General features: G+C 50.8%; 1 protein-coding gene across 16 annotated transcripts in view; it reads left to right on the top strand.

The window, feature by feature from the left end:
- The first annotated feature begins 21 nt into the window (after positions 1-21).
- The window catches only part of SGSM2 (small G protein signaling modulator 2), a 45,100-nt gene continuing 22,425 nt past the window's right edge, over positions 22-22,696 (top strand). The window contains exons 1-9 of one of the 16 annotated variants that reach the window (XM_045570995.1): positions 635-649; positions 5,074-5,149; positions 19,436-19,614; positions 19,845-20,007; positions 20,285-20,446; positions 20,952-21,019; positions 21,118-21,263; positions 21,579-21,713; positions 22,208-22,332. In XM_045570995.1, the coding sequence (XP_045426951.1) occupies positions 19,464-19,614; positions 19,845-20,007; positions 20,285-20,446; positions 20,952-21,019; positions 21,118-21,263; positions 21,579-21,713; positions 22,208-22,332 (950 nt within the window). In that variant the 5' untranslated portion in view covers positions 635-649; positions 5,074-5,149; positions 19,436-19,463. Of the gene's footprint in view, positions 650-5,073; positions 5,150-19,435; positions 19,615-19,820; positions 20,008-20,284; positions 20,447-20,951; positions 21,020-21,117; positions 21,264-21,578; positions 21,714-22,207; positions 22,333-22,696 lie in introns of all 16 variants that reach the window. The other 15 variants (XM_045570997.1, XR_006739628.1, XM_045570993.1 and 12 more) reach the window with 15 other exon arrangements.

Genomic DNA, 22,696 nt, shown 5'->3' with positions numbered 1-22,696 from the left:
GGGGGTTTGGAGCAAGAGTAGAGTTCTGGCCTTCCAGCCAGGAGACTACCGCTTCCTTTCACTCGGCCAGACTCGCGGCACAGGGGGCCCCCGGACTTCCCCGTCGGGAAAAAGCCGGCATAAACCAGGGGGTGCGTCTAGCTGGACTGAGGCCAGTTTGCCGCGCGAGCAACTTTCTCTCCAGCCGCAGGGCTCAGGCGCGCCTGGCCTCCGTGGTCGCGGTGCGGGCCCGGCTGCAGGTGCTCACAATGCGGGCTCCCGCCCCGGGGACTGGAGCCTGCGCGTTGCCATGACAGCGGCCGGCGTGGCGCGCTCCCAGGCCGGCCGCCCCCGGCCTCCGAGCGCACCCCCCCTCCCGCCCCGGCTGTGGGAAGGGGCCGGGCCAGCTGCCTGACGTCTGTGCGGGGCTCAGAAGATGGCTGCGGAGCCGAGCACCGGGCAGTGGCTGCGGCGGCGGCGGCGGGCGGGGAGCGCGGCGGACGGGGGCTCCGCTGTGCGCGTGGGGCGCTGAGCCGAGGGGCGCGGAGGCGGCGAGGGCGCGAGGCGGGCTCGGGGGAGCGCTCGACGCGGCCTCTCCGCCAGCCGCAGCACCATGGGCATCGCGGAGGACGCACTCAAAGAGAAACTGCTGTGGAACGTGAAAAAGGAGGTAAAGTCGGGGCAAGGACCCCCGGGGGGCTCGCGTCCCCGCCCCCAAGGAACCTCGTGGAGGGTCCGCGCCCACCGTCGGTCGCAGGCGCCGGCTGGCCCGAGGCGGGGGCGGGGTCCTGGACGCGCCGAGGCTCCCACTCCTCTCGGGGATCTGGGGTCGGGGCCCCTTGGCCCGAGGGGCTAAGCCGGTGCTCCCGGGCTTGTTTGCTCGGCGATCCTGCAGCTCCCCGCCCAGTGACGGCAGCTGAGCTGGGAGACTGAGGTCGGGGGAGGGGTGGCGGCGATTTCTGGAAAACCGAAGCTGCCCAGGCACTGCCCGTGCGGACTGGGGAGGGGGCGGGGCCCCGCGCTGGCCTTCTCGGGGGGGTTGGGGGGGGAGGGTGCTGATCGGGGGATTTGGGGACTTAGCCCCTGTTTGTCCTATTCACACTCTGGCACCCTTTGGGAACTGAGTGGCAGCTGCGGGAGGGTTCGCCTTACACCTCACTGCTTCTCAATCCATGTCCAACTCCTTACCCAGAGAAGTGGGTGGGTGGGCGAGTTTGATAATGGTTTTTAAGGCTTAGATTTCCTCCCCCTTTTGAAGAGCCCCCTTGCCCCATGTCAGAAAAAGAATCCTTTCCTCTATTAACATCTTTTACCTGCCCTAAGCCCATTTCCATTTCGGTTGGGGGGGGGGGGAGAGTGTGCCCATATGAATGACTCACCCCCATATGAGAGCTGGAGAGCTCAAACCCGCAGAATGGATTAAAATAGATGAGGCCTCTGGAGCCATGAACAGCTCTGACCTGCCTCTGTGTCTGTCTGCCAGATGTGTACACTCCACGAGGGCAGGAAAACCCTCTGTGTCCAGGGCACACAGTAGGCACTCAATGGTTATTATTTGGCAACTAAATCTACTGATCTTGAAGACTGCAAGGTCTGGTGGGAATGCATACATTTCGGAATAGTCTGGACCTATCTCTGTGTGATCTTGAATAAGTTACTTCCCTGAATATTATTTCTTCATTTCTAAAATAGGGATAACAATATCTACCCCACCTTTAAAAGTTACCATAACGGTTTCTTTACCCCCTCCTAGAGTTTCAGGATTGGAGAAGAGTCTGGTTCTCATAAAATCCTGGAAGGCTCTCAGTGGTTCTTTGCATTAACTGGCCTATTGTGCCCTAATATTTGTTGCTTTCCCTTTAATTGGTAGTTGAAGCCATCACCTTTCCAGCTGTGTGTGGGAAGCTCCATTGTGCCTTTGCTGTGAAGTGGCCAAGAAAGAGTGTTTTTTAGGCCAGGGGTATATCAGATCAGCACTTAAGCCCCAACTCTGTTCTCCCAAGGAAAAAAGAAATCTCAGATCTCAGTGATTATCCTTAGGAAACAAGCAGTCTAATGACAGAGACGTCTATGAACAGTATAAGCGAGAACAAAAAGGAGGCATACCCACCGAAACTGGTTTGGCTCAGTGGTAGAGTGTTGGTCTGCAGACTAAAAGGTCCCAGGTTCGATTCCGGTCAAGGGCATGTAAGTTGGCTGCGGGCACAAAGAGGCGGCTGGTCGATGTTTCTCTCTCATCGACGTTTCTAGCTCTCTATCTCCTTTCCTCTCTGTAAAAAATCAATAAAATATATTATAAAAAAAAAAAAAAGGCATACCCAAACTATAGACAGAGGTGCTAGGATTGTTGGTGAGATTAAAATTTGGGGTTTGTCAGGGATGGTAGGAAAGATTTTTGAGGAGGCAGTGATTCTTTTCTCAGTATTTGGAAGGCTGTTGTCAAACTCCAAGAATGATTCCTGAACAGATGTGAGAAAGGTCCAGAATAGGTCACAGCTATGTTAAATTACCTGACAAAGGTTGACCTGCTTTGAACTTAGTCCCCTTACCATTTGAGTACTCAATTTTGAGAGAAACATTTCCTTTCTTCTACCAGTAGAGACATTAGGGATAGTTGTAGGCAAGGCTGGCCTTTCACAATGAACCTCTGGTTCCCAAATTCTAGGGGCATCTGTAGGTCCTTCTAACCCAGTGGTCGGCAAACTGTAGCTTAAGAGCCACATGCGGTTCTTTGGCCCCTTGAGTGTGGCTCTTCCACAAAACACCACAGCCTGGGAAAGTCTATTTTGAAGAAGTGGCGTTAGGAGAAATTTAAGTTTAAAAAATTTGGCTCTCAAATTTCAATCGTTGTACTGTTGATATTTGGCTCTGTTGACTAATGAGTTTGCTGACCACCGGCCTAACCCAAAAATCTGCCCTACCAACCTACTTCAGATGCTTACAGGTTTCTGAGCTATGACATTATGCTCTGTTTACTGCAAACAGCCTTGGTAAATAATCTAGGAAGCTTTTTTTAAGAGTATAGAGTGCAGCCGAGACCGGTTTGGCTCAGTGGATAGAGCGTCGGCTTGGGGACTGAAGGGTCCCGGGTTCGATTCCAGTCAAGGGCATGTACCTTGGTTGTGGCCACATCCCCAGTAGGGGGTGTGCAAGAGACAGCTGATGGATGATTCTGTCTCATCGATGTTTCTAACTCTATCCCTCTCTCTTTCTCTCTGTAAAAATCAATAAAAAAATATTTTTTAAAAAAGAGTATAGAGTGCAATATAAGAATCGACCAATGAATACAGAAATAAATTGAATAACAAGTTGATGTTTCTCTCCCTCTCTCGCTCTCAAATCAATTTTAAAACATTTTTACTTTAAAAAAAAATGATAGTGCAGGATTGATCTGAGCTTCTTTACCTGATTGCTAACCATGAGCAAATTCAAGCAAGAAGGAGCCCACATCTCCTTCCTCCCTGTTTCCCAGGTTTTAGAAGCTCCATCACCCTTCTAACTGTACAGCCCTCGGTGAGGGACATGGGAGCCAGGGCAGCATCAGGACATTTCGTGTCTGGTCCCAAAAGAATGGCAAAAAGCAGCTCTGCCAAGAGTTTACTTTATCTGGAACATTCTACAGGGGGTTTGAGGTAATCTGTTCCTTTAATCTCCAGGATTGGTATCTGTCTCCTGGCCGGCAGGTTCCCTCAGGACATCAAAAGTGCTTGGCTTAACTGTTGGGAGCACCTAGAACCTCATATACTATAGATGGGGGGTGTAGATTTGGTACAACCACTTTGTTGTGTTTGCATTTTAAAATGCATTTTTATTGATTTCAGAGAGGAAGGGAGGGAGATAGAAACATCAATGATGAGAGAGAATCACCCGCCTCTTGCACGCCCCCTACTGGAGATCTCGCCCACAACCTGGGCACGTGCCCTGACTGGAATGGAACCCCGGGGTCCTTCAGTCTCCAGGCCAACATTCTATCCACTGAGCCAAACCAGCTAAGGCATGGAACAACCACTTTGGAAACAATTTGGCAAAATTTAGTAAATCAGAAAACAGGCATCAGAAATTCCTTGCCCAAAAATGTAACTCCAAAGACAAGTCCAGAATGTTCATAGCAGCACTATTCATAAGAGCCCCAAACTAGAAACTACCTAAATGCCACTCAGCGGTGGTGTGTTCACACAATGGAGATGAACAATCCACAACTACACACAACAGGAACAGATCTCACCATCACACCGGAGAACAAAAGAAACAGTCACAAGACACTATCTACTGAGTGATTCCATCTAGTGAAAGTACAAAACCCCACAAAATCACTCTATGATGTTAGAAGTCAGGATAGTGGGTACCCTGGAGGGGAGTAGTGACGAGAAGGAAACTTGGTAGAATGGAGGAGGGTGCTTTGGGTGCAGGTCAAACGCTCTGTTTCCACATCTGGATGCTGGTTTCATAGATGTGTTCAGCTTGTGAAAATTCATCGAGATGTATAACGATACACCTACCGCAGTACATATCAATAAACTAAGTCCATGTGGAGGGTTTTAAGTGTTTTCTGAAAGGTGTGACTATTTACAAGGTATTTGGAAGCTTTACCTCTGAGGAGAAACCCAAACATCAGGATTTTACCAGAAAGAGTGCTGGGCTTGTGAGCACGTGGAGAGAGTGTCCCTAAGGCCTGGATGTACCTAACCCTAACCTCAGAGAAGGCAGAGAAAAGGAAGGGCAGGTTGTTTATCTGCAGCCTGTACTGAGACAGTTTGTCCCTAAAGGACAGTGCGTCTGCCTAGAAGCCCTTCTCCAGCTAAGTACAGATGAGCAAACATCATCCTATCCCTGTTTCCCACAGCAGGGTACTTCCTGCCGGGCTAGAACATCTGCCCTGATTGGCTGGTGGATTTATGGCCTCTCTTTTCCTGGTTGCCTTTCCAAAATGCTTAGAGCTGTCTATGCTGAAGAAAGTTGCCTTCCCCACCCCTCCCATCCTATCATTTACTCTGCAAGTGTCTGAGCCCAGACAGGAGGGCAGAGCCAGGCTATTTACTTGTCCACAGGCCTTTGATCAGGAAATAAATGACGATACTGCCCATTTATCCACAGGTGAAGCAAATCATGGAGGAGGCTGTCACCAGGAAGTTTGTGCATGAAGATAGCAGCCACATCATCGCTCTGTGTGGTGAGTGAGTGACTGGGAGATGGTGGGAGATAGGTGTAAAACTGAAGGCACTGTCCTGGGGTCAGAGAAAGATGAGACCTCGGATTTCATAGTTTTTAAACCTGCGTGCAAGTCAGAATCAACTCAGAAGCTTTTGCTGTCTCCTTGGGCCCCATCCCAAACCTACTGAATCAGGATCTTCAGGACCCAGAGATCTGTACTTGTTTAGTCCCCTAAAACAGTAGTATTCAAACTTTAGTATACATCAGTGACCTAAAATGCTGGTTTGTCTCAGTGGATAGAGCCATTGGCCTGAGGACTGAAGGGTCCCAAGTTCAATTCTGGTCAAGGGCACATGCCTGGGTTGTGGGCTCCATCCCCAGTGGGGGGGTGTGGGTGTGCAGGAGGCAGCCAATCAATGATTCTCTCTCATCATTGATGTTTCTATCTGTCTCTCCCTCTCCCTTCCTCTCTGAAATCAATAAAAGTATTTTTAAAAAATATATATTTTATTGATATTTTACAGAGAGGAAGGGAGAGAGATAAAGAGCTAGAAACATCGATGAGACAGAAACATTGACCAGCTGCCTCTTGCACACCCCCCACTGGGGATGTGCCCACAACCAATGTACATGCCCCTGACCAGAATCGAACCTGGGACCCTTCAGTCCACAGACCGACGTTCTACCACAGAGCCAAACCGGTTTCGGCAATAAAAGTATTTTTTTTAAAAAACAAACAAACAAAAAATACAGATTCCTGGGCCCCAACATTGGAGTTTCTGATTCTGGTAGGTATGGGTGGGCCTGAGAATGTGCATTGCTAATAAATTCACATATATGCTGATGCTGCTGGTCCAAGGACCACACTTCAAGAGCCATTGTCCTGCATAATTTGGGTTTGGGACCACTGCTCTGGTTTGTCCTGACATTAACTTCGGGGATGTATTTGTACTTTTTGGATGCTTTCTGTGCCACATCTACTTTCTAATTAGTCCCACCTGTGTTGCTTCAGCATCCCAAATCTCCAAGTACTTGATTGGGTGCAAAACAGCATGTGTGGAGAATAGGAGGGATAGCCAGAGCTGTCTGTGATGGTTTATTACAGAGGTTCTGCTTTAGAAGGAAGTCTGCAATAAGCCACCACTTCCTCCTCACCATGAACACTTTTGCCTTTGTAGGAGCAAGCCTGTCCTTACACGCAGCAGAGTTTTATTGGCTTTCCAGGGATTTAGTCTTCCTTACAGCTCCCTTTCTGAAGGAACACAGAGCCATTTGCCTTTCTATGTTTTTTCACTTGGCCTCTGAGATTGGTGCTAGACGTTTGTGGGAGGGAGGTTGGGAATTCTTGAGGGGAAGGAAAGAAAGGAGCAGCTAATGGAGGGGATGCTTTTGAAAGTAGCATGGAGAGGCAGGAAGAGCTGTCCTTCCCATCAGTCCAGCAATAAAGACAAAGGTCCACCAGGTGCCAGATGCTGTTCTCCAGGTAGGGAAACAGCAGCAACAAGATGGATAGTCTCTGCCACTCACATTCTGTGGGGAGACAGACAGGAAATAAATACACACATAAGTACATCATGCAATAACAGGTATGATAATAGCTATGAAGAAAAATAAAGCAGAGAGATGTGGGAGGCTGTTCGGGGAGAGGCAGCCTCTGAGCAGAGCCTGAGTGGCAGGCTGGGGACTCACACAAATCCTGATACTCTGCTTACTTCTAAGTCATCTTATTTTGGTCAAGTGTCTTAACATCTGCCACCCTCAGTTTGCTCCTCTAAAAATAGGATGATGGTTCCTAGCTCAGGGAGTTTTTGTGGGACTGAGATGACGTGCTGAAACGTTCCTAGTATTGTTAAGAGCTCAGACAATGCCTGTCTTTCCTCCCCCTTTGGATGTTGAGGCTGAAGCTAGGTTGTAGGATTGGAGTTCCCACTCTCTCTCCTTTGGGGAAGCTTCCCCAGTTCTTTGAGATGATGTAATGATTCCCAGGTTTTCAGGGAGCAGTCTGATCTCACCTTTTCTTGGGTAGAACCTTTGCTAGGAGGAAAGCATGCTAGTCCTAAATAATAAAGAGGTAATATGCAAATTGACCATCACACCCAAGCCAGCAGGGGGGGTTAGTGAGGGACGACCAAATGAACGAACAGCAGGCTGCGTGGAGCAACCAGGCCGGTTGTGGGGTGGTGAGGGGCCACCATGGTGAAGGGGGGGGGGGGGGAAGCGCCCGGGTAGGGGGAGGCAGTTGAGGGCAACTTGGCTGGCATGCAGAGGCAGTGAGGGGTGATCACACTGGTGGGGGGGGCATGAGGGATGACCAAGAGCAGCGGGGGGGGGGGGGGTGCAGTTGGGGGCAAACGGGCTGGCAAGGGGGAGCAGTTAGGAGTGATTAGGCCAGCATGTAGAGGCAGTGAGGGGTGATCAGGCCAGTATGGGGGTTAGTTAGGGGCAACCAGGCAGGCAGGCAGGTGACAATTAGGAGCCGGTGGTCCAGGATTGTCAGAGGGATGTCTGACAGCCGGTTTAGGCCTTATCTCCAAGATCGGGTCTAAACTGACAGTTGGACATCCCCTGAGGGGTACCAGACTGAAGAGGGTGCAGGCTGGGCTGAGGGGACTCGCCCCCATGCACGAATTTTGTGCACCAGGCCTCTAGTCTTGTAATAAGTGGCTTTGAAGAATATTAGAATTCTACTCCTTTCTACTTGTGCTGTGCTCCCCTGACGTCAGCCACAGTCTGTCATTGTCACCAGAGGGCTCTGCTGGCAGCCCAGTTTTGCAGGGTTTAGTACTAGGCTTTGTCTAGAGCACCCACATCAAACACAAAAAACAAAAATTAGTACAAACAGCTTGTGCATGGGCGCCACACATGGGTGGCCATGGAGGAGTGGGGGGAAAGAAGCAGGGAGGAAAGCTATGGGCATCCCACATTAGGCCAATTAGGGTGAACAGAAACCGTCAGCTCCCTTCTAATCAGTCTAACCCAGTAAGGCTTTCACCTTTTTCTCCTGCCTGGAAGCCCGGTGCTCTCCAGCAGGTAAGGTATCACCCTCAAAAGGAATGATTCTTCTTTCAATCAGTTTCAGTTGCTAAAACAGAAAAAAAGACTTGTGAGATAGCCGAAACCGGTATGGTTCAGTGGATAGAGTGTCAGTCTGCGGATTGAAAGGTCCCGAGTTCGATTCTGGTCAAGGGCATGTACCTTGGTTGCGGGCACATCCTCAGTAGGGGGTTTGCAGGAGGCAGCTGGTCGATGTTTCTCTCTTATTGATGTTTCTAGCTCTCTGTCCCTCTCCCTTCCCCACTATAAAAAAAAATCAAGAAAATATATATTTTTAAAAAATTATGAGATACACCCAAGTCTCCAGGGGTCTAAAGTTGGCCCAGGAGCAAGAGGAACCTTGTTCTGCTGGATCGCAAGAGGTGCCTTGGGTCCAGGAGTGCAAACCGACAGGGCGGGATGGGAAAAGCCAACCCAGGGAGCTGGCCAGGTGCAAAGCAACTGGCATGGTGGGAGCTGGGCTGGACTGAACTAGACAGTGCTTGCCCTCTTTGAAGAAGGCAGCACCACCCAGCTCCTGCAGGGAAGCCAGCCTGGGTGTGCCATGGCTTATTTGACTTTAAGAGATCCACAAGTCTGGAATTATATATGAAATTTCCCAATTTTTGAATGCTAATAACTAATACTCCTTTTAAAGAAGTTGCCGAAACCGGTTTGGCTCAGTGGATAGAGCGTTGGTCTGCAGACTGAAAGGTCTCAGAGGTTCGATTCCTGTTAAGGGCATATACATTGGTTTTGGGCACCTTCCCCGTAGTGGGTGTGCAGGAGGCAGCTGGTCGATGTTTCTCTCTCATCGATGTTTCTGGCTATCTATCCCTTTCCCTTCCTCTCTGTGAAAAATCAATAAAATATATATATTTTTTAAAAAGTTGTGTGGGCCACACAAAAGGTATCTGCAAGCCTCTGCCAATTTGCTGCCTCTGCCTTGGGCTTCGTGCACAGGCACAGAGCGGAGCATTTGCAGGAGTGGCTGCTGGCAGAATAAAGCTCAGTCAAGCTGGGGCACCTGAGAGCCACTGAGAAAGGAATCCTCACACTGTGTCAAGATTGGTCTGGTCACTGAGGTGAATCTCAGTCTGGGCTCAACCAAGTCGGTTGAAAGCAGTGATTATCAACCTTTTTTTCCTGCCTGCAAGTCATTTGCATACATCACACAGTGGAATCATAATCAGGAGTACTTGAGGGGCAGGCAGAGGGAGGAATAGATACATACTGAGGGAAAACTCCACCCCTCTGGCTTTTTGGAGATTCTGATAGGCCAGTTTCCTTCATCCGCTGGGAAAATGTTCAGGAATGCATTTTCAGTCTGAAGCAGATTCAGCCTTTCTCAGTGGGTCTTGCTGGTCTAGCCACATCCAGAAGTCAGCTTTGTTCTGGGAGAAGTGGGGGTGCAGAGAAGTTGCTGAGAGATTGGGAGCAGAGTGAAGGCTGTGCAGACTGTATCTGCTCAGGGAGGGCCAGGAACATAGAGACTGGGCAGCCCTGCCCCCAATGGTTCCTGAGGAGAGGAGACAATTATGAGTCTGAGAACCTTTGGTGCCAAGCCAGGAACTTCTCTGTGGACCCTGTGGAGTGCTCACATTCTCTAGAGCTTGGGGAGTGATGGAGCCCTGGGCCCCTCTGTTCTTGACAGAGGAGGGCAAGGCCTGGGCAAGATGAGCTCCTCTGAACTTCCTTAGAATAGACATTTGAACTGGAAACAGAACCTTCCTGGAGAGGCTTAGAAATGGACCTGAAGAATCCTTGAGTCAAGACCTGGCCCCTGGGCACGGCATACCCTATGCCTCTCTTTTCCCCATTCCCCTCTCCCACAGGCATACACCTCTTAAACTTTAAGGATCCCCACAAAACTTGCAACCAGGAGAGCAATGGGCAGTGGCAGCTTGTCCCAGGCTAACCCCCTGAACCTGTCTCCAAGGCCTGTTTTCTCTGACTTCTCAGTGAGCCAAAGCAGCCCAGCCTGGGCTCTCCTATTGCTTCTGCAGTCCTAAGCCCTTCCTTGTTTCACTGTCCCCAGCTTTCATAAACATACTCTCAAAATAAAACAAGACCAACCTGACCCTGGGCAAACTCAAGACAGCTGCACCAGACCCTGCTTCCTTTTACCCATGGGGAGGCGTGAGACTCCCAGGACCGGCTAGAAAGATGATTTTGTTGTTGGTTGGCTGTGGCTGTTCCTAAACCTGCCTGTCCAGAAACTGGTCAGGCCCCGGCAGGTGCAGACTGTAGAGAGGGGTCTCTGAGTGCTGTTCTCTGACCACAGAGTGAGCCCCCAGGCGGGAGGGTCAGGCCCTGTGTGACTGCTCCCCCCCACCCCCCTGTGAAGACTGTGGCTTAGAGGGTAGGCACAAACCTACCACTGAAGGGTTTGTCAAGTCATGTTAGCTTCCCATTTTGTTTCATTATATGGTCTTTGAAACTTATACTTTAATGTCGATGTACTGCTGATTCAAAATAATGCTTCTCGTTTTCCCCAGTGGCTTATGGAACCCCTTCTGCCACTCCTTCCTCCAGAGATCAAGCTGCTTGTGGGCAACTCAAGTTCAGAGTTAAGCAGCGAATTGTCCCAAATTTCACCTTTGAACTTTGCATTTGCAATAATAATGTATGTGCTTAAAGAGGGCATACTCAATTTAGGCATCAGCCCATGAGGACTGGTTTTCTCTGGACCTGCCCTCCCCCCTTGCAGCTCTGTGTGTGTGTGTGCCTCCACAATACCTCAAAGATATTGTGGGTTCTGTTTCAGATCCTGCACAATAAAGCAGGTCATAATCTTTTTGCTGGAGGGGATGGGGGTGGGGAGGTGTCTTGCCTTCAGTTGGTAAAAAAAAAAAATGCAACATCTGTGAAGTGTAATAAAGCAAAGTGCAATAAAAAGAGGTGTGCCTTACTTCTGTTTATCTTTTTTTAATTATTTTTAATTCTGATTAGGCACTGAGGTTGGATTGTAACTTTGGTGGCAGAGGTGATTTACAAGTTCCTGGCTGGCACCATAGGTTCTCAGACTCATAATTGTCTCCTTTCTTCAGGAGGCATTGAGGGCAGGGCCCAGGCCAGGCCTGGGCAGCCCTGCCCCTCAGTCTCCAGGTTCCTGGCCTTCATTCCACTGATCAAAGATCTGTCAACTTGGGGATTGCTGCAGGCTGAGGATGAGCTGTAATGGGAGACAGGGGTGGAGTCTGTGGAGCTGGGAACAATATCAGGGCTTTATTAACCAGCTCCCTGTTGCTAAGCAGCTGTCATTAGCTGGAAGGTCGGCTGCAGGCTGCAGTGAGCTCCTCTGGGGAATGACAGGGAAATGCTAATGAGCTGGGAGAGAAGCAGGTGCTGCGGAAGGATTGCCCCCCCCCCCCCCTGGATACTGCAGCCAGAGATGTTTCAACACGTTCTGAGATTCACACTCCAGGCAGTGTTTAGCATGGAAGGGATTCCTTCCCTCTTCTTCCCACCTGAGTTGAATGAACAGCTCATTCTTGGGATAGCTGGCGTTTGCCTTCCCTCCAGAAATGAATGAGGAGGAAAGAAGGCCTTCTGGGGAACTGGCTCCCATCACCTGTTTCGGGGCATGGCTGAGGGCACTTAATGATGGTCTGCAGCTGAGACTTTGGAATCCAACAGACCACCCTGATTGAGTGGGTGTGCGAGTTTCCAGCAACTCTGAGCCTACCCCAGAGGGTTGATGTGAGGATTAAAGGAATAATATAGGTAAAGTACACTGCATGGAGCCAGGTATGCAGTAGGTGCTCAATAATGTTGCTATCATTATCACCAATTATATTCTACTTGGTCCTTGAAAGTGATCCTACAACCTTCCCCATGAAGCCTCCTAGAACTTACTCCAGGATTCCATCTGGCAATCTGTGTTTCTGGGAGTTTAAAGCATCTGGACAGTCAGAGAGATTGAACTCCAGGAACTCAATCAGGAAATTTAATAAGAACTACGCACATGTTTTTAGACAGTCATCATTTAGTCAACATTCTGAAATATTTATAGATAAAAGTATATGATGTCTAAAATTTACTTCCAAGTAATCTGGAGGGAAACAAAAAGTGGCTGGGATCGGGGTAACTGAAACACGATTGGTCACAGCTTGATCATTGGTTAAGTCAGGGTGATGGGTACAGAGGGTATGCTATGTTGTCCTTGTTTGCATATGTTTGGACTCACCTTTTTTTTTTTTAATATATTTTATTGATTTTATACAGAGAGGAAGAGAGATGGATAGAGAGCTAGAAACATCGATGAGAGAGAATCATCGATCAGTTGCCTCTTGCACCCCCCTTACTGGGGATGTGCCCGCAACCAAGGTACATGCCCTTAACCGGAATCGAACCTGGGACCTTTCAGTCAGCAGGCCGACGCTCTATCCACTGAGCCAAACCGGTCTCGGCTGGACTTATCCTTAATAAAATTAAAAAAACAGGGATGATGAGAGGATGGGAGAAAGAAGAGACAGAGATAGTGAATACAGATTACCTCCCTGAGAAATTTTACATAAAGGGGAGCAGCTGAATGGTTTAATACCTCAATGATGATCTAGGGCTAAGGGGGGTGATAGTGATGGTGGTGGTGGTGGTGGTGGTGTTTTATGTGTTGTTTTTTTAAGATGGAAGAATTACAGAATGTTTATGTACAAATGAAAAATGTCTCATAGGAAAACATTAAACATACAGGAAAGAGAAGGGGTGATTGCTGGAGCCATGCCTTTGAGAGGTGGTAGAGGTTGGTACCAGCAGGTGGAAGGGATGGCCACAGGTGGAAGAGATGGCCGTAGGGAGGAGCACAGACCATCTGTTGGTACGGGAGGGAGGGCAGGGGATTGGCTTGAGGCACCGGGAGGGAAGGCACCAGTGTTCATGATCGTCTTCAGTGTGCCGGGTGGTAATTGAGGAGCCTTTTGCACCTCTGCAGATACTGTTGCCTTTGGTCACTCACCAGCCATCAAGATGGGACCTGTTCTTTCTCCCTATTGTAGCTGAAACGCAGAGAGATTCAGTGATTTGCCCCAAGTCAAATAGCTAGTAAGGAAAGGGTTTGAACCCGTGTCTGTCTTGATCCAAAGCCTGTGCGTGCTGCCCAGAGATGTGTCTTACTGGTGAGGCCTGCCTCGGGGTAGAGCCTAGAGGACTGGGGCATTGAGATGGAGTTGGCCCTCCTGGAGACAGAGCTCAGGTCACCCGTGAATTCGGGGAGACAGTTTGTCCCTTGCCAAGCTGTACGAGGCCAGCACTGGCCTGGTTCCCTGGGAGGCTGTTGTGAGCACTGTGTGTGCTGACCCTGCCTTTCATTCCCCGTGAGGCAAGGAAGATGGTTATGTGTGTATGAATTTCATTTCCTTCACCTACTTGGTTCTGGAATATCGGGGCAGTGCTTTCTTGGTTTAGGGTGTTAAACAAGGCTAAATGCTGCCCCCCTCACTGAAGCAAACAGCCCGCATCACCATTGTAGGCTGAGAGAAAATGTACTCTAGTTACCATAGAAAGGCGCGTTCAGAGTGGAGGCAGCAGTTACAAATCCCTGGGTGGAAGTACTAGCCAGGGAAGTGGGGTGGAGACAGACTGCTGATGCCTGGCCTAGGCTCTTTGCTCCTCCCACCTCATCGCTGCCAATAAACACCAATAAACACCGACTTCCTCCTTTAGCAGTTGAAGGAAGTTCCTGACTTAAAAAGAGGCCACCTAAGCACCCCTTCCTTTCTCACCAGCAAGGCTGCCCTGCTTCTGACAGTCTTGGTTCCACTATCCCATGCATTTGGCTTTGAAAAATTCTGCTCTGATTAGTGTCCCCGAAAACTCCAGGACTACACCCAGCCACCTGTGGCTGGCTGCTCCACCCAGGGCGGTCCTCGCTTGGGTTTTCTATGGCAACTACAGCTGAACTGCTCCGATCCACAGAGAGCAGCTGGCAGAGGTGGGGGAGCAGAGAACACTTGCCACACCTGCTCCTCCCATTAGGAAAGAAACCCTCCCGGCCCAGAGGCTCGGGCCCCAGCCGTCATGCGATGCTGTCCTAACTCTGGGTGCTGTGTCCCTCTACTTCAATCAACTGGCCTAGATCCTATCTTTTATTTTTTTTTTAAATATATTTTTATTGATTTTTTACAGAGAGGAAGAGAGAGGGATAGAGAGTTAGAAACATCGATGAGAGAGAAACATCACCAGCTGCCTCCTGCATACCCCCTACCAGGGATGTACCCGAAACCAATGTACATGCCCTTGACCGGAGTCAAACTCGGGACCTTTCAGTCCACAGACCAACGCTCTATTCACTGAGCCAAACTGGTCAGGGCTGGCCTAGATCCTTGACAGTCATTCAGCAAGTCGCCCTATTATGAGTCTAGGCTTGTCCAGGCCCCTTGGCTCCTGAGCATAGCTTGAAACATAGATATGCAGGTGAAAGCCAAGGTTGTTTATGGGGACCCCTGAGCTGACTGAAGATCCTTCTCAACCACTGCTGCATTTCCTGGGCAGCCATAGCTTTTGTCCATTCCTGTGGGCTCCTGAGACACCTCAGTTGTCCCAGCCCACTGAATTGTTTCTCTGGTCTGTCCAGCTCAGATGACCTAGCAGAGCCCAGATGCTACTGTGGGGATGGAAAACAGCCAATCAGGAGAGCCTGTTTGCTGAGGGAGCTAATGAAGGAAAGGGTGCCCCTGGACAGACCCAGCCTTTCTGGATTTTGAGAGTTTTGATTCACCTCCAGGTTTGGAGAGAATTGCTGGCATCATGTCATAATGGAATACTCATATCTGGCGTGGATGGTCACCTACTCAATTATTATAATTACTAGAGGCCCTATGCACGAAATTAGTGCAAGGGGCTTGGCCCTCTCAGCTACGATGGGTCGCCTCAGCCCTCTCAGCCCCGGCTTCATCCTGAAGGATGTCTGGAAGGTCGTCCGGCTGTCCGGTCTAATTAGCATATTATGCTTTTGTTATTATAGAATATTTTGAGTTGCTGATATATTTACTTGGTTCAAAAAGCAAAATTATACAAAAGATATACAGTGAAAAGTCTCTCTTTTCCATGCCCCCGCATTCTCCCACTTCCCCACCTACAAATTCACACACAGGTAACCACTACCACTTTTGTTTCTTGTGTATCCTTACAGAATTTTTAATATATATATTTTATTGATTTTTTACAGAGAGGAAGGGAGAGAGATAGAGAGCTAGAAACGTCGATGAGAGAGAAACACCGACCAGCTGCCTCTTGCACACCCCCTACTGGGGATGTTCCCGCAACCAATGTACATGCCCTTGACCGGAATCGAACCTCCTTACGGAATTTTTAAAAATATATATATTTTATTGATTTTTTTACAGAGAGGAAGGGAGAGGGATAGAGAGCTAGAAACATTGATGAGAGAGAAACATCGACCAGCTGCCTCCTGCACACCCCCTACTGGGGATGTGCCCACAACCAAGGTCCATGCCCTTGATAGGAATCGAACCTGGGACCCTTCAGTCCTCAGGCCGACACTCTATCCACTGAGCTAAACCAATTTTGGCCCCACCCTTTTTGTAATCAAGATATCACACAATCGATCATACCGCTCTGCATCTTGCTCTTGGAGACCTTTCCATTATTAGTGTCTAAGAGAGCACCCTCATTGTTTTTCGGAGTTGTATAACATTCTCCTCTGTGAATGTACCATGTTTATGTAATTGTTTTTTATTGATACACATGTGGATAGTTTTTAGCCTTTTGCTGTTTAACTAAGTAACCGGGGCAGTTATATCTGTAGACTAGATTCTTTGAAGAAGGTTACTATGTCAGAGGTCACTTACAATGTTGACAGTGCCTGCACAGGAGTGGTACCAATCAACCCTCCCTCCAGCAAGGTATGAAAAGGTTCAGGAACTTCCCAAGCCCTTTCCATCCCTATCTACCAATGTCTCCTCCATTCCAAAAGGGAATGATTAAATCAGGATTAAGGGGCTTGTCATTAGTACTTGTGATCTCCACCCATTTAGCGTTTGTCAACCTTATAACTTCATAGACTTTAGGGACACATCAGAGGCTGGTGAGGGAGAGTCACAGGGCTAGTCTGGGCCTGTAGTTCCCAGCCTTTCTCTGGGAAGATGGTACCAGACTGTTAGGGGAAGGAAATGTCCATAGCAAAGTGCGAGAGTTAAAATTAGTTCCACTCGGCCCTGGCGGGTTGGCTGGGTTGAATGTTATCCATGCATCAAAAGATTGCATGTTCAAATCCTGGTAGGAGACTATGCAGGAGGCAGCCAGTCAATGTTTCTCTTTCTCTCTTCCTCTCAAAGAGAGAGAGAGAGAGAGAGAGAGAGAGAGAGAGAGAGAGAGAGAGAGAGAGGAAAGAAAAAGAAAGAAATCAATAAAGATATTTTAAAATATAAAATTAGTTCCACTTCTGCCCAGAGTTGCGGTTTCTTGGGCCTTCCTATCAGTGGGACAGATGACAAGCAGAGAGGGTACCCTGGGCTCATCTGGCACCGTAGCTCAGGCCAGGATGGGGAGATAAAAAGGATCCTGCCTGAGTCATGTCTCTGTTTCTATTTTGATTCATTCACCCAAACCTTTCCACCCGAACTAATGACTGGAGACTGTTGATTTTTATTAGAGTGTGTTTTCCCATATGAAATGAGCTGAATGATGTCAGGGCTGTCTCACTCCTATTCTGGTGCATCCGGAGTGGCTGTAGGTGGTTCTTGGACACACTGGGACAGGGGATCCTAAAGCCTTTATGTCTCGGTGACCGGGGCCCACACAGCTCAGCTAGAAGGGGATGGGCCCTGCTGACTGGTGCTTTTGCTGTGATGGGTGTCTCCTGCCAGGCCCTCCACCCCAGGGGTGAGTCATGTGCCCCTCTGGGGCAGGAAGAGGAGCAAGGCACCCAGTTCTTACTGCTTGGTGCTCTGGGCCAAGGAGGGAGAAGAGGCACAGGCCTCTCTGTATAGACTTCTCCTTGGGGAGCAAGGACAGCGGAGAGTTGAACATTGTTGCTGAAGGGTCTGGAACTGCAGGTCTGAGTGCGGCATTCACTGTATAGTAAAAGAGAGAGAGAGTCTTTGTATTTGCATTTCTGAGTTTTGAATGTCTGTTTCTGCTCAACTTAAAAACCTTAGAGCAAGGGTCTTAAACTTTTGAGGGTCAGGTACCCCTTTTTAGAAGCTAAAAGCCACAGATCCTCATCCAAAATAAAAGCACTCTCCGTAACAATGCTGGAGCAATTTCAGGGGGTCACTGGAGCCCCAGAAACCCACTCCCTAACCCTCTTAGGATAGTAGTTCTCATTTATTAGTGTTGTTATTATGACTATGATTATATTACTATTTTGCTTACATGCTGCGATGGGTGTCTTACATTTTTCATTGCATATGCTGATTCTCTGGGGGAGAATCAGCATATGCAATGGGGGTGAGAGGGATTTCTCATTCCCCATACATTGCCTGGGCACTTTTTCTGGGTTTCACAGGAGGAAATTAGGAGCTGTAGGGTGAGAAGGGGGGACTAGGCACAATATTTGGGCTTATCAGTATTTCCCTACTTGGAGTGACTGCAGAGGAATGCCTTTGCTTACTCCAGAGAGCCTAAATGCCTGTGTTTAGAAGCTGCCTAGGAAGATGGGTGAGGCCAAGCGAGATGGGTATGCCCCTGCCTGCCATTCCCAGGCTCCCCAGCGTGGCTGCATTCTATCTCCTGGGGAAGGTGGGAAGGTTAATGACTAATTATCCCAGCCATTAGTCACATCACCAAGGCACTTGATTCCCTGTAGGATCAGTGCCACCTGCTGCTACTCTCCCTATTCAGTGCTCTGGATGGGGAGTGTGAGCCGAAGGAAGTGTCACCACCTTCCTACAGGTGTGAATTGTTGCTGCAACAGCCCCAGGGGGACAAAGGGGTCTCTCGCCTGCACACCCAGGGTCACCCGAGACCTCAGGGGCCAAGGAGGCGAGCTGTGGAAAAGAACATGTGGACCCTTAAGTGGAGATTCCACCACATGCCCCATACCCACATCAGATGTATAGCTATATCTGCCTGCTTGCACATAGGAACATGGATGTAGGAACACGCGTTAAGGGGAGGCCACGCCTGTAAAATAAGTCCTCCGAGGCCTGAGCAGGGAAGAGCTCTAGCAGGAAGCACTCAGCAGAGGGATGGGTCCTGCCTCTTTCCCCTCCCCAGGGATGCTCTCACTGAGCTGTCTGGCCTCCAGGGACTCTCCACTATTTTTATTTCAGTACAAGAGGGCCAAGCAAAGCTCATTTTTATAGGACAGCAGTGACTGCCTGACAGTTATGAAAATGAAGGCAAAAATCAGGTGAGAACCTCTGTTTTCAGCAATTACGTCCTAAGTCTGGGTTTCTAACAACACTAGTCACAGTAACTACTGATGAGCTTCATTTCCGCTGTTCTCTAAGAGGATCGCATCACGCCCACCTCTGGGGCAGGCTGTGATCCCCTCTCCAGGGCGTCCTCTCCTCTCCCTCCCAGGGAGAGGTCTTGCCAAGGCCCAGTCCTGGTAGTTAGCTGCAGAACAGGGTCTCGGCAAACAAGGGTGAGGAGTCAGGAGCCATCAGGGACCAAGTGCCTCCTGCGTGCCAGTCCCTGTGCAAGAGATTTTCTATGCTTCATCTCGTGTAACATTTCAGAAGTATTCCTCATTTCACAGATGATAAAACAGAGGTTTGGAGCTGAAGTCACTTACCCAGGTTTCCCGGAGATCGATGAGTGGCCCCGCCAGATTCACACCCTGTTAGTCCGCCTCTCTGCCTCCAGCACAGCACTGTTTTCCATCCTTGTGAAAGGAGCACCTGTGAAGTGAAGGGAGCACCTTCTCTCACCTGTGCCCTCTGAACACACCTGGAGAGGGTGGGGGAGCTCAGGCCACTATGTTTCTGTGATGAGACCCCTTCCCCTTTCTGGGCTTTCCCCTCCTTGCTTGTAAAGCAATTAGCTTGGCCTCAGTAATGGCCGAGTCCCCTCTTCCCCCAAACATACACACTAATATGTTTAGATTCTATTCATGGCCAGGAGAACTTCCCTCTCTCCCCCGCCAAGCCCTTTTTTCCTTCCTGTGGAGTCGGTGTGCAGTCAGCAGTATCCAGATGGAGAGAGGAAGCCTACCCCCTAAAACATGAATGAATGAAGGGAAGCCCTCCCTGCATGGGAAATAGAAGTCTCTCCCCCTTGGCTGCGGGGCTCATCAATAATTCAGGGGCAGCTGTCAGATCTGATCTCTGCAATGGCTTCGTCAATATTTCAGCTTCTTCTCCAGAACCCGTTTCTTAGCAACCACAGCATCCATGCTTTCCAGGAGGCTGTGTGCTGGGTGCTCCCTGCACGTCCAGTCCTGTAAGTGGGCAGGGGTGGAGCTACCCGTGCCAATGGGAACTGGCAACTTTGGTCCTCACATCCCCAGGGCGATGCTGCACACAGGAGGCATGTACATACCAAGTGAGTGAGAGGAACGGCCTGGCATGGGGCCTTGCAGGTCCATTCGGGGCAGGCAGATGGACAGGGAGGGGGCTTATGGAAGGAGGTGGGTATATCTTCCTGGCCTGCTTAAAACTGACACCCCACCCCCTAGTCCTAGGTGAGGCCTGCCCTCCCTCGGTGTGGGGGAGGGGAGTGTTCTCTCTTCTCCCCCTCCCCAGGCTCAGGTGCTGGTTTCCTTTGTGGCCTAGGTGCGGTGGAGGCTTGCCTCCTGCATCAGCTGAGACGCCGTGCCGCCGGCTTCCTGCGCAGCGACAAGGTGGCAGCTCTGTTCACCAAGGTGGGGAAGGCGTGCCCAGTGGCTGGGGAGCTTTGCCACAAAGTCCAGGAGCTGCAGCAACAAGTAGAGGGCAGGTGAGCCCTGGGCCTGCCTCTTCCCCCTCCCTTCTGCTCTTACCATTTGGCATTTGCTACTTCCCAGGTTGGCTTCCTGGGCTCATTTCTTGCAGGGCCTCTCAGAACCAGCCTGAGAGTGAGCCCTGGCCCCTTTCAGGCACAAGGCCTTCCACACCGCCCCCCAGTCAGTCCTCTGTGGGTTCTCATCTTGTGCCACCAAACTCCACTCCCAGTGCCACCAGCCTGGGGCTCAGCCCCGGGCTCTCGCCTTCTTAAAGCCCACCCCTCTTTGCAGGAAACCCTTGGTGGGTAGCCAGGAGGCCCTGCGGAGACAGAGCTCTGCCAGTGGGAAGGCCCCAGCCCTCAGCCCGCAGGCCTTGAAACACATATGGGTCCGCACAGCGCTCATCGAGAAGGTGCTGGACAGGGTGGTGCAGTACCTGGTGGAGAACTGCAGGTGAATGCCCCTCCCTGGGGCCCAGCTCCTGAACGTCCCGCCTCCGCAGGCTTGCTATCCACCATAGCCTGTGAGCATGCCCCGTCGCCCCTGCAGCACCTCGAAAGCATGGGCTACCACACCTCACCAAGCTCAGTTCTTGTTTGTTTGTTGCTTTTCTTTCTTTTTAAAAAAACATTCTTTATCGTTGAAAGTATTACATGTGTCTCCTTTCCCCCATTGATCTCTCCCAGCCTGCTCCCGCCCCTAAGCACAGGCCCTTACCCCCCCCCCCCCCCCCTACTGTCTGTGTCCCTTGGTTATGCTTATATGCATGCATGCAAGTTCTTTGGTTGATCTCTTAACTGCCCCGCCCTCCCTAAGCTCAGTTCTTATGGGCTTACTTCTTCTTGGTGACTGACATGCATTTGGTCTCTGTGGGAACGTCCCTATTTGGTGAGCTTGACTGCCCTGGAATGAGTCCGGGAGCCCCAGCAGTCCCCCTGTCTGTCTCTCCCACTGGCAGCAAGTACTACGAGAAGGAGGCATTACTGGCAGACCCCGTGTTTGGCCCCATCTTGGCCTCTCTTCTAGGTGAGCCTGAGAGCAGAGCGGCCTACACTGGGCCTGTGGGAGCTGAGGGTCAGGTGCTGAAGGGGCCCTCTCCGAGCCGGCTGTCCCTGTCTCCACAGTGGGACCCTGTGCTTTGGAGTATACCAAGCTCAAGACAGCCGATCACTACTGGACCGACCCTTCTGCTGATGAGCTGGTCCAGAGGCACCGTATCCGGGGTCCCCCTAATCGCCAGGACTCCCCAGCAAAGCGCCCAGCCCTAGGAGTAGGCATCCCTTCCCTACCCCTTGTGCCCATCCAGGTTATGCCCAGGGGCCTGTAGGAAGGGGCAGGTGGTCACCGTGCTCCTTGGAGATACAGGCTGGGCCTTGGAGATGCCCCAAGGTAGTGGCCATCCAGAAGAGCCTTTTCCCCACATTGGCACTTCATGCCAGGAGCACACCACTGGTTTGCGGCTAGAGAGCAGAGGGTGGCTAGGAGCAAACCCGTGGGGTCAGCTAGAGAGGATTTGCCTGGAAGCCTAGGGTCCTCCCTCCAGGCTGATTTCCCAGGGCTGGGGCTGAGCTGGGACTTTGTGCAGATCCGGAAGCGGCACTCGAGCGGCAGCACGTCGGAGGACAAGCTTGCTGCCTGCGCCCGAGAGTATGTGGAATCCCTGCACCAGAACTCCAGGATGCGGCTGCTCTATGGCAAGAACAACGTGCTGGTGCAGCCGGTAGGAAAGCTTAGTGCTCGCCCTCCCCTCTTCCGAGGGCCCCAAGAAGGAACCTTCCAGCCACTCCATCCCTTTCTTAAGGGGCTTGACTAGAGAGAAGCATACCCCCCCCTCCCCCCCGCCAATTCACTGATTCATGCCCAGTCTTGAATGGGTGGGAGCCAGAAACGGCATCTGTTCTGGCTGAGAACCAGAGCATCTGGGGATGGGAATGGCAGCCAGCAGGCAGCTTGGGTATGACTGGCCCAGGACATAACTGGCATCCAGGAAGCTGACAGGGCAGAGCCAGTGGCACCAGGCTAACCAGGAAGAGTTTATGCCTACATCTGTGTGTGGCTCATGTCTCCCCTGCTTCTGCCCGCCCCATTCTAGAACCCTGGGTTGGACTAGCTGGGCCTCCCCCACTCCCACCTGGAGCTCGTTTTCCATTGGCCATTCCTGGGAGCCTCTCAGCCCTTATCGTCTCTATCTTCCGGTGTGTCTCCTCCCTGCAGAAGGAGGACATGGAGGCTGTCCCCGGCTACCTCTCCCTGCACCAGTCTGCAGAGAGCCTAACTCTGAAGTGGACTCCCAACCAGCTCATGAATGGGACTCTGGGGAACTCCGAGCTGGAAAAGAGGTGGGGGCTTTGGGATTCACCGCAGGAGCCCCGGAAGGGAGTGAGAGCTTGCCAGCAGGCGGGGATGGAGAGGCCCAGCCTGCTCCAAGAGGCAGGCTCACACCTTACCTGATGCCAAGAATTGCAGAGAGAGGCTGCCTGGAGATATTCCCAAGCTCTCTAAGATCCAGCCAGTCCTGGACATTAAGAGGTTTGCCTGAGCCAAGCTCGAGGCATCTGAGGCTGCCAGGCTCTGTGCCATGAGGGCAGCACGGAGCCCAGAGGGACATGGCTGGCTGAGGTCACTTCTCGGCTTTGGTCATCGTGTCTTCAGGGTGGTTTTACGGGTGTTGGGGCCAGGAAATTAGGAAGGCAGGTGGGCTGG

This window comes from Pipistrellus kuhlii, unplaced genomic scaffold (assembly GCF_014108245.1).
Source record: "Pipistrellus kuhlii isolate mPipKuh1 unplaced genomic scaffold, mPipKuh1.p scaffold_m20_p_39, whole genome shotgun sequence".
Taxonomy (NCBI): Eukaryota; Metazoa; Chordata; class Mammalia; order Chiroptera; family Vespertilionidae; genus Pipistrellus; species Pipistrellus kuhlii.
This window is presented reverse-complemented; position numbering and strand designations above follow the sequence as displayed.